The following is a 14,355-nucleotide window of genomic DNA, read 5'->3' on the forward strand; positions in this document are numbered from 1 at the left end:
TCCTAAAATGAGAAAAAATGAAGTTACCATTCGAGGGTCAACCAACTCATTTTATTCCTCCTGGGACCCGATGATATCCTATTTTGAACAGCTCCAAACACTTCCTCCAGATTAGTACTCTTGGCCCCACCTTGAGATTACTGCTATATAGGCCTATAAAATCACTTAATCACCTGAAATTGTTAGGCTATTACATTTTTGCTTGAAGTAACGTTGTTGTATACTTTTGTTTTGTTTTCTGACATGTAAGTCAATTACTTTCCCTTTCTTTTTAAATGTGTTTGGAGGCATTCTGGGGAGAGGGGGAGGTCAAAGGGGGACTAAAAGGGGAGAAATGTACCATGTCTTTACATGTTATCTTTCATTCATTGTGAATACAAAATATATTTTTTAAAGGGGAGGCTTTGAAGCCAGATTTAGCGGATTTTGCTGTTTAGTTTTCCTCAACCTGTGTTTTGTTTCGCTCTCCTCTCCCTGTTAGATGGTGAGGCTACTTCTCTCCAGAGGAGCCAACATTAATGCCTTTGACAAGAAGGATCGCCGAGCAATCCACTGGGCTGCTTACATGGGTGATGAGTTTACCACATCATTTACATTCTGACTAATGTCCTTTATACCAATGAATGAATGAATGAATGGACTGTGTGTTAGTCTCACAGCTCAGCTGTATGAGCCACGTCTAGTGTGTTATTATGTCAGAATCATGTACTTAGTAGGTTGATTAGATGTTTTCAGTTGTACTAACATGATGTAGGTGTTGCTTATGGTGCTGTGTACCACTGTAAACTAATCTATCTCTCCCTCTCTCTGCCTATCTCTCTGTGTTTGTATCTCTGTTTCTCTCTTAACCCCCTTACTATCTCCCTCCCCTTCTCTCTCTCTCTCTCTCTCTCTCTCTCTCTCTCTCTCTCTCTCTCTCTCTCTCTCTCTCTCTCTCTCTCTCTCTCTCTCTCTCTCTCTCTCTCTCTCTCTCTCTCTCTCTCTCTCTCTCTCTCTCTCTCTCTCTCTCTCTATTTATCCCTCCCCCTCTCTCTCTACCATAGGGCACATTGAGGTGGTGAAACTTCTGGCCTCTCATGGATCAGAGGTGTCCTGTAAAGACAAGAAGGCCTACACCCCTCTCCACTCTGCAGCCTCCAGTGGAATGATCAGTGTGGTCAAGTACCTCCTGGACCTTGGAGTGGATGTGAGTCAACACGCATTCAAATGTGTAGTCACTGTTCAATTACAACTCAATGAAAATACAGAGCTCTAGTGGGTTGGCGAATGATTTCCTTTCAAGTAATGAAGAGATGGAGGTTGGAGCCAGTGTTTTGGGCCAGGGGGTTTTCAGAACCAAGTGACCTGATCAGGAATGTATTGTTTTGTTCCCCCCCCCCCCCTCTCTCTCTCCACTCTTTTCCCTCCCTTGCTCCCTCCAGATAAATGAGCCCAATGGTTACGGTAACACCCCCCTCCACGTGGCATGCTACAACGGGCAGGACGTGGTGGTGAATGAGCTGATCGAGTGCGGCGCCAACGTGAACCAGGTGAACGAGAAGGGTTTCGCCCCACTCCACTTCACGGCCGCCTTGCGCCATGGGGCGCTCTGCTTGGAGCTGCTGGTGGGCAACGGGGCCCTCGTCAACATCAAGGTGAGGAGACCGGATGGCCAACACTGTGTCTGAACTAAATAACACCCTATTCCCTATGTAGTGCACTACTTTTGACCAGGGGCCCATAGAGCAAGGAGCCGTGGTGGCACTGCCTGTGTCCCAAATGGCACCCTGTTCCCTTTATAAGTACACTACTTTGGTTCAAAAAGTAGTTCACTATGAAGAGAATAGGGTGCCATTTGGGACGCACACACTGACGCAGCACATGGCTTAGTATTTGGCCCTGGTCTACATTCAAATACCAATGGAATAGGCCTAACAATGCAAACTAAATGCAATCAAGTGCTCCTCCAATACGTGTTTGATTTTGCCTGTGGTCAGCAGCACAGACTGCCGTGTGAACCATCTTTGTCTTTCTATCTGCAGAGTAAAGATGGAAAGACCCCCCTCCACATGACGGCCATCCACGGACGCTTCTCCAGATCTCAAGCCATCATCCAGAATGGTGAGTCGCTGTGAATGCTCTCAACTGAATATATATGAACCAGTAGGCTCTTCAGCATTGTCTTTAGTCTTCAAACCATGATTCACTGGCACAGAGCAATGTTACTTGCAATGTGGTTGAACATGATGCTTCATGATGCCTCTTGGGTCAAGTGGTTGACGTGTGTGTGTGTGTGTGTGTGTTCTGTAGGTGCTGAGATCGACTGTGAAGATAAGAATGGAAACACACCCCTGCACATCTCTGCTCGCTACGGCCACGAGTTACTCATCAATACACTCATCACGAACGGAGCTGACACAGCCAAGTGAGAACACACACAGTTTCCAGCAATAATGCAACATGCATCTGCAATTCTGTCATTGACCGAATAGCCGCTTGGAGACTATGCTCAACACATTGTGGTGTGTGGGGGGTTGATAGACAGGGCATTGCAGCATGCTGATGTGTTGATCTGCTGTGGGGTTTAATGAGGACTGTGATGTGGTGCTGTTTCCAATCTTAGCTGAATGAACTGTAAGTCGCTCTGGATAAGAGTGTCTGCTTAAAGTCTAAAATGTAAAAATGTGTTGCAGGCGAGGCGTCCATGGGATGTTCCCCCTCCACCTGGCTGCTCTCAGTGGGTTCTCTGACTGCTGTCGGAAGCTCCTCTCATCAGGCTTTGATATAGACACCCCTGACGACTTTGGAAGGACCTGTTTACATGCTGCAGCAGCTGGAGGGTGAGTGGACTGGTCCAGGCTTTACACCAAGGAATATTTAGTTCATGAACTGGAAAGCCACCAGAAAGAACAAACACATATTCACACTCTTACATTTCACATGGTTTAGCAGTATTGTTTAGAGTTATTTAAAAAATCGTATAGATCATTAGTGCGGTATCATTTCTGTATAATGTGGTTCCATGCCATGGTGGTATTGACTTGAGCTCTGGTCTAAATTGTCTTTATATCTTCTTGAAAGAGAAGCCTGCAAACTGCTCTTGCTAGTATCACTTTTTATTATTGCTTTTAGTAGCATTATAAAAACAGTGATACTAGCAAGAGCAGTGTACGGGTTTCTCTTTTCTTTCAGGTTCTCATTGTTACCATCCACCTGATAGCTCAGATGAACGAGAGCCTTTCTGAACTTGATATCTTGTTACCATCCACCTGATAGCTCAGATGTACGAGAGCCTTTCTGAACTTGATATCTTTTTACCATCCACCTGATAGCTCAGATGAACGAGAGCCTTTCTGAACTTGATATCTTGTTACCGTCCACCTGATAGCTCAGATGAACGAGAGCCTTTCTGAACTTGATATCTTGTTACCATCCACCTGATAGCTCAGATGTACGAGAGCCTTTCTGAACTTGATATCTTGTTACCATCCACCTGATAGCTCAGATGTACGAGAGCCTTTCTGAACTTGATATCTTGTTACCATCCACCTGATAGCTCAGATGTACGATAGCCTTTCTGAACTTGATATCTTGTTACCATCCACCTGATAGCTCAGATGTACGAGAGCCTTTCTAGACTTGATATCTTGTTACCATCCACCTGATAGCTCAGATGTACGAGAGCCTTTCTGAGCTTGATATCTTGTTACCATCCACCTGATAGCTCAGATGTACGAGAGCCTTTCTGAACTTGATATCTTTTTACCATCCACCTGATAGCTCAGATGAACGAGAGCCTTTCTGAACTTGATATCTTGTTACCGTCCACCTGATAGCTCAGATGAACGAGAGCCTTTCTGAACTTGATATCTTGTTACCATCCACCTGATAGCTCAGATGTACGAGAGCCTTTCTGAACTAGATATCTTGTTACCATCCACCTGATAGCTCAGATGTACGAGAGCCTTTCTGAACTTGATATCTTGTTACCATCCACCTGATAGCTCAGATGTACGAGAGCCTTTCTGAACTTGATATCTTGTTACCATCCACCTGATAGCTCAGATGTACGAGAGCCTTTCTGAACTTGATATCTTGTTACCATCCACCTGATAGCTCAGATGTACAATAGCCTTTCTGAACTTGATATCTTGTTACCATCCACCTGATAGCTCAGATGTACGAGAGCCTTTCTGAACTTGATATCTTGTTACCATCCACCTGATAGCTCAGATGTACGAGAGCCTTTCTGAACTTGATATCTTGTTACCAGGAACCTGGACTGTCTGAATCTGCTGCTCAACACAGGGGCAGACTTCAACAGAAAGGACAGCTTCGGAAGGTCTGTCTGTGGCATCAAATAACTTTCATATGTGATCTTTATGATAATGGGGAATATAGTATAGGGGCATATAGGAATTATTATGGGGAAGATTGGGCGGCAGGTAGCCTAGCGGTTAAGAGCGTTGGGTCAGTAACCGAAAGGTTGCTGGTTCGAATCCCCTAGCCGACTAGGTGAAAAATCTATGTGCCCTGCAGAAAGGCACTTAACCCTAATTGCTCCTGTAAGTCGCACTGGATAAGAGTGTCTGCTAAATGTAAAATGTAAATGTTTTACAGCTCCAATAAGCTGTTTCTGTTGTTGATGTTGAATGGTTTCTGTGCGTTCTTCTAGGAGTCCTCTGCATTATGCGGCAGCCAATTGTAACTACCAGTGTCTGTTTGCCTTGGTGGGGTCTGGGGCCAGTGTGAACGATCTGGATAAAAGGGGTTGCACCCCGCTCCACTACGCTGCTGCCTCCGACACAGACGGAAAGTACGTCTCACACCTCTCTTACTGTTGTGTGTGTTGTGGTGCCATGACCTTTCACATTTCACTGTAGTCTGGAGAGTATGTTGTGGTGCCATGACCTTTCACATTTCATTGTAGTCTGGAGAGTATGTTGTGGTGCCATGACCTTTCACATTTCACTGTAGTCTGGAGAGTATGTTGTGGTGCCATGACCTTTCACATTTCATTGTAGTCTAGAGTATGTTGTTGGTCGTGTTTGAATACATACTAGTGTTAAAATCTGCAGTGTGAAAGCTTGGCCACGTCTCCTTTGGGAAAGTGTCTCTGCTTGCTTATCTGTCTGTCTTGATGTTGGTATAATGATTAGTGAACTCTTGACCTCTGACCTCTAGGTGTCTGGAATATTTGCTGTGAAACGACGCTAACCCAGGGATCAGGGACAATCAGGGCTACAACGCAGTCCATTACGCGTCTGCGTAACAGGAAGTGGCGTTTCCTACCGAAAATGCATAAGTTTCCAAAGATCATGATTAAGGTAGGGTGCTCTGTGTTTTGAGATTACCTCTGTAAGGCAGGGCTGAATTTTACCCTACAGATTCACTACACCCCTATTGTCTCTCAGCATTAGAACAATACTGTTGTCATTGTCTTTAGGAGGTTGAGTGAGGACGCTGTAATTCAATCCTAATACACATGGGAGAGAGTCAATGGCTATGTCCCAAATGGCACCCTATTCCCTATATAGTGCACTACTTTTTACCAGCGCTCTATGGGCCCTTTTCAAAAGTAGTGCCTTATGTAGCGAATAGGGTGCCTTTTGGGATGCACACTCTGTATTTTACACAGGCTCAGTTGTCCTGATGTGTTTTGTCAACAGCTGTTCAAGACAAAAGGGGAACCGAAGAGCCACCCTAAACAGGATGCACTGCCTACCAAACGTCTCAGAGAGACTCATATTTCTCAGGGTAAGTGATAAGCATCGATAATGTCATATTGATGTATCACCCTATGACAAGCTTGTTAAAACAGTGACAACAGATACAGGCAGACGGACGGGCAGGCAGACAGACAGACAGACAGGCAGGCAGGCAGGCAGGCAGGCAGACGGACAGGCAGGCAGACGGACAGACACAAACACACACATTCATTTTCTGATTATGAAATGTTCTTATGACAGATGCTGAGTGTGAGGTTCCAGAGGTTCCATCCACTTCCCCTCCCAAGGAGGACCTGACAACCACACCGGCCCCTGCTCCCCAGGAGTCCCAGTCCCGTAAACGCCCACTCATAGTCAGGGTGTTACACGCTCTCTCCAGAGCCATCTCCAAACCATTCAGAGGAGCTTCTGGGAAGAAGAATTAGCCAAATGCCTGATTTTATTAATATTATATTTTAATCAGAGCCTTTATTTAATAAAACATTACTGCATTGATTTCTGTCTATAGTAGTCTTCATGTATGTGCAAGATAACGGTAAAGTACTTCAAACCACATAGTCAAAAGTATTCATAGTGAAGTACCGTTTATGATTATTGATTGTGGAAATACACATAATACAGAAAAGTTGTTGTCACATACAAAGACAGACATAAAGGAGAACTCCGTAGACCAGTCACATTCTCAAGCCATAACTAAATCCATGAATGGATCTCCTATAAGATGACAGGAGAACATTTGTAACACTTTCTATGAATCCAGGCTCTGTCGCAGCCGGCCGCGACCGGGAGACTCATGGGCGACGCACAATTGGCCCAGCGTCGTCCAGGGTAGGGGAGGGAATGGCCGGCAGGGATGTAGCTCAGTTGATAGAGCATGGCGTTTGCAAGCAAAACCTCAAGACTTCCTTAGTATTTGATTTTGTGCACCAGCTGTTGTTTACAAATATACACAGACCGCCACCCCTTGTCTTACCGGAGTCAGCCGCTCTTTCCTGCCGATGTAGCGTATATCCCGTCAGCTGTATGTTGTCCATGTCGTCCTTCAGCCACGACTTGGTGAAACATAAGATATTACAGTTTTTAATGTCCCGTTGGTAGGATAACCGTAATCGTAGGTCTTCTAATTTATTTTCAAATGATTGAACATTGGCTAATAGGATTGATTGAAGAGGCAGTTTACTTGCTCGCCGTCGGATTCTTACAAGGCACCCTGACCTACGTCCACGATATCTCCGTCTCTTTCTCCTGCGAATGACGGGGATTTGGTCCTTGTCGGGTGTCTGTAGGATATCCTTCGCGTCCGACTCGTTGAAGAAAAAATCTTCGTCCAATATGAGGTGAGTAATCGCTATCCTGATATCCAGAAGCTCTTTCTGGTTATAAGAGACGATGACAGAAACATTATGTACAGAATAAATTACAAATAACGCGAAAAAACACACATTATAGTACAATTGGTTAGAGGGCTGTAAAACGGCAGCCATCTTCTCCGGCGCCATCTCCCCAGATGCCTTTAAACAGCTTGGAAAATCACCCCCACAGCATGATGCTGCCACCCCCGTGCTTCACGGTTGGGAGGGTGATCTTCGACTTGCAAGCAACCCCCTTTTTCCTCCAAACATAACAATGGTCATTATGGCCAAACAGTTCTATTTTTGTTTCATCAGACCAGAGGACATTTCTCCAAAAAGTACGATCTTTGTCCCCATATGCAGTTGCAAACCGTAGTCTGGCTTTTCTATGGCGGTTTTGGAGCAGTGCCTTCTTCCTTGCTGATTGACCTTTCAGTACCTTTTGTACCTGTTTCCTCCAGCATCTTCACAAGGTCCTTTACTGTTGTTCTGGGATTTATTTGCATTTTTCGCACCAAAGTACGTTCATCTCTAGGAGACAGAACGCGTCTCCTTCCTGAGCGGTATGACGGCTGCGTGGTCCCATGGTGTTTATACTTACGTACTATTGTTTGTACAGATGAACGTGGTACCTTCAGATGTTTGGAAATTGCTCCCAAGGATGAACCATACTTGTGTATGTCTACACATTTTTTTTTTGAGGTCTTGGCTGATTTCTTTTGATTTTCCCATGATGTCAAGCAAAGTGGCACAGAGTTTGAAGGTAGGCCTGGAAATATATCCACAGGTACACCTCCAATTGACTCAAACAATGTCAATTAGCCTATCAGAAGCGTCTAAAGCCATTTTCTGGAATTTTCCAAGCTGTTTAAAGGCACAATCAACTTAGTGTATGTAAACTTCTGACCAACTGGAATTGTGATACAGTGAATTATAAGTGAAATAATCAGTCTGTAAACAATTGTTGGAAAAATTACTTGTGTCATGCACAAATTAGATGTCCTAACCGACTTGCCAAAACTATAGTTTGTTAACATGACATTTGTGGAGTTGTTGAAAAACGAGTTTTAATGACTCCAACCTAAGTGTATGTCAACTTCCGACTTCAACTGTATGTCTCCTTTACTATGTGACTAGCTCTCAGCACGTCTCAGATATCACTGGGGTAATAGAATAGGACTACACTACAAAAAGACTGAAAAGGAAATTGAAAGTGATGTCAGACAGATGACAGGAGGGATATTGTAAAGACATCAGCTCTGGGATACAAAGTCTCATCTTCTCAGAACTGGAGTCATAATATTTCACTTTACTGCTGAGGGTGCAGAGTGTTAAACACACACACGGACGGGCGGACGGACGGACGGACGGGCGGACGGACGGCTATGATGACACACCAAATGATGACCACCAGTCAGAGACCACTATGATGACACAACAAATGATGACCACCAATCAGAGACCTCTAAAATGACACACCAAATGATGACCACCAATCACAGACCACTATGATGACACACCAAATGATGACCACCAATCAGAGACCACTATGATGACACACCAAATGATGACCACCAGTCAGACACCACTATGATGACACACCAAATGATGACCACCAATCAGAGACCACTATGATGACACACCAAATGATGACCACCAATCAGAGACCACTATGATGACACACCAAATGATGACCACCAATCAGAGACCACTATGATGACACACCAAATGATGACCACCAATCAGAGACCACTATGATGACACACCAAATGATGACCACCAATCAGAGACCACTATGATGACACACCAAATGATGACCACCAATCAGAGACCACTATGATGACACACCAAATGATGACCACCAATCAGAGACCACTATGATAACACACCAAATGCGTTTGATGGATCCTTTTTGTGTTCTTCTAATGCCTCTTAAGGGGACAGTAATCAAAATGTAACTGAAAGTAATCAGATTACATTACTGAGTTTGGGTAATCCAAAAGTTACGTTACTGATTACAATTTTGGACAGGCAACAAGTAACTGACATCATCTTCTGCACATCTATCACTCCAGTGTTAATACTAAATTGTAATTATTTTGCACTATGGCCTATTTATTGCCTTATCTCCATAACTTACTACATTTGCACACACTGTATATAGATTTTCTATTGTGTTATTGACTGTACATTTTGTTTATCCCATATGTAACTCTGTGTTGTTGTTGTTTTTATCGCACTGCTTTGCTTTATCTTGGCCAGGTCGCAGTTGTAAATGAGAACTTGTTCTCAACTGGCTTACCTGGTTAAATAAAGGTGAAATAAAACAAAAAAAAACTGTAACACACACTATATTACAAACAAACACGATGAAACACTGCCACCTAGTGCTCATTAAACAGTTTAGCGGTATGAACAGACGCACTCTTGAACCATTCTATTGTCTGGTATGGACTTTAATCTATGGATTAATCTAAAATCCAAAATCAATGTGTAATCTATGGATAAAGATCAAGTTTGAGTAAGATAGTATCTCTCTCTCTCTCTCTCTCTCTCTCTCTCTCTCTCTCTCTCTCTCTCTCTCTCTCTCTCACTCTCTCACTCTCTCTCTCTCCAGTCTATCTCTCTCCAGTCTATCTCTCTCCAGTCTCTAGAGAGAGAGAGAGAGAGAGACTGGAGAGATAGAGACTGGAGAGAGAGACAGAGAGAGAGAGAGAAAAATAGAGAGAGAGAGAGAAAAATAGAGAGAGAGAGAGAGATGGCGAGAGAGAGAGAAAGAGAGAGAGAGATGGCGATAGAGAGAGAGAGAGAGAGAGAGAGAGAGAGAGGGAGAGGGAGAGAGAGAGAGAGAGAGAGATGGCAAGAGAGAGAGAGAGAGAGAGAGAGAGACTGGAGAGATAGAGACTGGAGAGAGAGACAGAGAGAGAGAGAGAAAAAGAGAGAGAGAAAAAGAGAGAGAGAGAGAGATGGCGAGAGAGAGAGAGAGAGAAAGAGAGAGAGAAAGAGAGAGAGAGATGGCGATTGAGAGAGAGAGAGAGAGAGGGAGAGGGAGAGAGAGAGAGAGAGAGAGAGATGGCAAGAGAGAGAGAGAGAGAGAGAGAGAGAGAGATACTATTCAAAAAATTTCAAATAGAGCAGCAGCTAATGAAAAAATGAGTTTTTAGAGTGAAGTACATCGGAAAAAAACCAAAAGAAAACTGCAAGACTGAATAAGAGACAAAACAAGCAACAAACAAAGAAGAAAGGCTTTTGAAAAAGTAACTATTTTTCATAAAACTGTACAGTTATCTTAGCTAGCTGAATTGTTTACCAGTTGCTAAGCAGTTGCTAGGGACTCTCCTGGAAGAAGCTAGCTAGCTAACAAAGAATATCTAGTTAACTGAAGAAAAGAAAGACAAAATAAGACAAAATAAGGACAGAAGACAAATGACATCAAAGTAAAACAGTCCTCTAAAAGACACAAGAGAGAATAATACAAGAAACAACGCTTCTATTGCAACATTGTGTGAAATTGTTTACCCACCAGACATCCAGACGGAGAAAGCTAAGAAAAGTTTCAAAGGTTTGATGATGGAACAGAACCATGAATGCCTGTTTGCAGATCTTACCAGTTGCAAAACAAGAGCAAATGTAATATTTAATACCAAACAAGGGCACATATGAAAAAGGGTTATTTGCAACAATTTCCCTTTCTCAAAAAAGAGAGGCATCAGCCAAGGATGTCAGATCAGCATTTTTGAAGAAGCTGACAAGAGCAACACGTATTAAACAGTAAACTTATATAATAATGGAACTGTATTGATACAAGGCAATGATTCAAGCCTCCAGGATTTTTAGAATATGTTTGCTACCCTAAAAGCAGAAGCTAAACTCATCTCAGAAACTGAGGAAAAAGTCAATGAGGGAGATGGAGAAAAGCAGGCCCCAACGGTCTCTGTGACACAGCAAGAAGCCCTCAGTGTCCCTCTACCTACCTCACCTGCAGCAGACAAAGCCAAGGACATGCCTACGACACCAAGAACACCTGCTATGCAATGTTTCCACAACACCCTCTCTCTAATTGAAGCAGAGGTCATATAATTCAAAGAGAGGGAGGAGGACACTGTCCAGAAACTAAAAGAAGAGATGAAACAGTTCAATCAGACAAATGATGACCTCAGAGACCATCTGAGCACAACAAGAAAGGAGCTAGAACAAAGAGAGAGGTACATTGAGACCCTCAACCAGCAGCTAGTCAATATGTCCTCTGCATCTAGAGAACATGTCCACCAGCCTGGTACAACACAAGCAGAACCTGAGACCAGCATGGCCTCCACCACACAGCCTGATGACACTGCACCCGCCTACCAGTCTGCTCCAGTCCAGATCAGCCAACCAGCATCCCACTCTGCTCTAGCCCAGGTCAGCCTACCTGCTTCCCAGTCTGCTCCAGCACAGTGTGCTCCAACCCAGGTCAGCCAACCAGCAAACCAGTCTGCTCCAACCCAGGTCAGCCAACCAGCCACCCAGTCTGCTCCAGCCCAGGTCAGCCAACCAGCCTCCCAGTCTGCTCCAGCCCAGGTCAGAATACCAGTCTCCCAGTCTGCTCCAGCCCAGGTCAGAATACCAGTCTCCCAGTCTGCTCCACCCAGACAGTCACCCACAACTGCAATCCTTATTGATTCAAATGGGAAGTTCTTAGTCCAGGAAAGATTATTCCCTAGACACCAGGTGTATAAGTTCTGGTGTCCTACAACTGAGAGTGCAATGCAGCTACTCAGTCAGACCAGGATTGACACCCCCGACAACGTCATCATCCACACTTCCCAGGAAAGTTGATCGAAAAAATAAATCAACAGATCACTGTGGACTGTGCCTCACTGCTCAACGGCTCACCACCCCACTCTGACATGTGAACATTTATACGATAATGTACATCTTGATCAGGACAGTATCAGAACCTTTGCCAAGGACCTAAAGGATGCAACACTTGGCAGGGACCCACACACCCATCACCTCAGCAACAGAGCCCCCCCCCCTCCCCCCCCCACTCCCCCCGCCCCACCTTCTGAAACAACAGTACCCCCACCATCCCCAAGAGAGAATAGCCAGACACGGCTTATTACAGCACAGCTCTACAAGACCAGGCCCAACACAGCACAGATTTACCAGACCAGACCCGCCTCAGGACAGCACGACCAGACCCGTCCCATCACAACACAGCTCTACTAGACCTGGCCCATCACAACACAGCTCTACTAGACCCGGCCCATCACAACACAGCTCTACTAGACCTGGCCCATCACAACACAGCACTGCCCACTACTCCAGGGTCGGGCAGAACACTGTCCTTCAGAGAAGTACACCACATGATGCAGTCCACACCATGTATCATTCAGATCATCAGCCTACATATGCTGAGGTAACCTCTGGCAAAAGACACCTAGAACTATCAGAGATTGGAGAGGTGCGCCAACTACTGCATCTAATATGCAGACTACTGGGATAAACAGACCCTTTCATTCACACGCACGCACACACGCACACACACAGACACAGGGTTGCAGATTGCTTTGTACTTATTTTTTGGGCCATTCTTATTAATTTGTTTACAACTATCCTTTATTTTAATGCCACTGGTATTTTAATAATAGTGATGTGTAATGGTGTGTGTGTGTGTATGTGTATATGTATGTATATATGTGTATGTGTATATATGTATGTATATATATATGTGTATGTGTATATGTATGTATGTACAGTGGGGAAAAAAAGTATTTAGTCAGCCACCAATTGTGCAAGTTCTCCCACTTAAAAAGATGAGAGAGGCCTGTAATTTTCATCATAGGTACACGTCAACTATGACAGACAAAATTAGAAAAAAAATCCAGAAAATCACATTGTAGGATTTTTAATGAATTTATTGTCAGAGTGGTGTGTGTAGATGAGGAAGGAATCAAGCGCAGGAAACCAGGAGGACTTTAACAGAACTTTAGTCAAGTCTGACACGACAATAAACGTCAACCCAACCGGGTGGCGCAAACAGATTACGCACAAAACACTGTGCGGAGAAAACAAGAAAAAGCGCACGCAGTGCGAACTCTCGTAACACATACGAGAGACTCAAAATATCTCGAGCAACAGCTGACAACAAGACAATCACGCATAACACCTGACCCAAACACACGAACTAAATAAGGGAACAATTAAGACACAAATAAGGGACAGGTGTTATGAACAGACAAAACCAAAAGAACATGAAACATAGAACGGTGGCAGCTAGTACTCCGGAGACGACGACCGCCGAAGCCTGCCCGAACAAGGAAGAGGAGCAGCCTCGGCCGAAACCGTGACAGTACCCCCCCCTTGACGCGCGGCTCCAGCCGTGCGCCGACCCGGAGCTCGGGGACGACCCGGACGACGCGGAGCAGGGCGCGCAGGATGACCCCGATGGAAATCGGTCAGTAGGGACTGGTCTAAGACGTCCCTCCTTGGCACCCAGCACCGCTCCTCCGGGCCGTACCCCTCCCACTCCACGAGATATTGAAGACCCCCCATCCGGCGTTTAGAATCCAGGATGGACCTCACGGTATACGCCGGAGCCCCCTCGATGTCCAACGGGGGCGGAGGAGTCTCCTCAATCTCAAAGTCCTGGAGTGGACCAGCTACCACCGGCCTGAGGAGAGACACATGGAACGAGGGGTTAATATTTTTGTAATCAACAGGTAGTTCTAACCTATAACTCACCTCGTTCAATCTCCTCAGGACTTTAAATGGCCCCACAAACCGCCGACCCAGCTTCCGGCAGGGCAGGCGGAGGGGCAGGTTTCTGGTTGAGAGCCAGACTCGATCTCCCGGTGCGTACACTGGCCCCTCACTGCGGTGTAGGTCGGCGCTCGTCTTCTGTCGACGTATGGCACGCTGCAGATGGACGTGTGCAGCGTCCCACGTCTCCTCCGAGCGCCGCACCCACTCATCCACAGCGGGGGCCTCGATCTGGCTCTCATGCCATGGTGCCAGAACCGGCTGGTACCCTAACACACACTGAAAAGGGGTTAGTTGGGTGGAGGAGTGGCGAAGAGAGTTCTGTGCCATCTCGGCCCAGGGCACATATCTCGCCCACTCCTCCGGCCGGCCCTGACAGTATGACCTCAGAAACCTACCCACATCCTGGTTGACACGTTCAACCTGCCCATTACTCTCCGGGTGGTACCCCGAGGTAAGGCTTACCGAAACCCCCAACCGTTCCATAAATGCTCTCCACACTCTAGAGGTGAACTGGGGGCCTCGGTCAGACACTATATCCTCGGGTACCC

General features: G+C 45.4%; 1 protein-coding gene across 1 annotated transcript in view; it reads left to right on the top strand.

Moving 5' to 3' along the window:
- Positions 1-481: 481 nt before the first annotated feature.
- The window catches only part of LOC311123517 (serine/threonine-protein phosphatase 6 regulatory ankyrin repeat subunit A-like), a gene marked incomplete at its 5' end in the record, with an annotated part of 48,239 nt that continues 34,365 nt past the window's right edge, over positions 482-14,355 (top strand). Inside the window, 8 exons of the mRNA XM_084197768.1 lie at positions 482-569; positions 1,044-1,186; positions 1,422-1,634; positions 2,022-2,100; positions 2,290-2,404; positions 2,673-2,819; positions 4,253-4,321; positions 4,655-4,795. Of these exons, the coding sequence (XP_084053894.1) occupies positions 482-569; positions 1,044-1,186; positions 1,422-1,634; positions 2,022-2,100; positions 2,290-2,404; positions 2,673-2,819; positions 4,253-4,321; positions 4,655-4,795 (995 nt within the window). The remainder of the gene's footprint in view (positions 570-1,043; positions 1,187-1,421; positions 1,635-2,021; positions 2,101-2,289; positions 2,405-2,672; positions 2,820-4,252; positions 4,322-4,654; positions 4,796-14,355) is intronic.

The sequence above is a fragment of the Coregonus lavaretus genome, assembly GCF_964263955.1.
Source record: "Coregonus lavaretus genome assembly, contig: HAP1_SCAFFOLD_392, whole genome shotgun sequence".
NCBI classification, from domain to species: Eukaryota; Metazoa; Chordata; class Actinopteri; order Salmoniformes; family Salmonidae; genus Coregonus; species Coregonus lavaretus.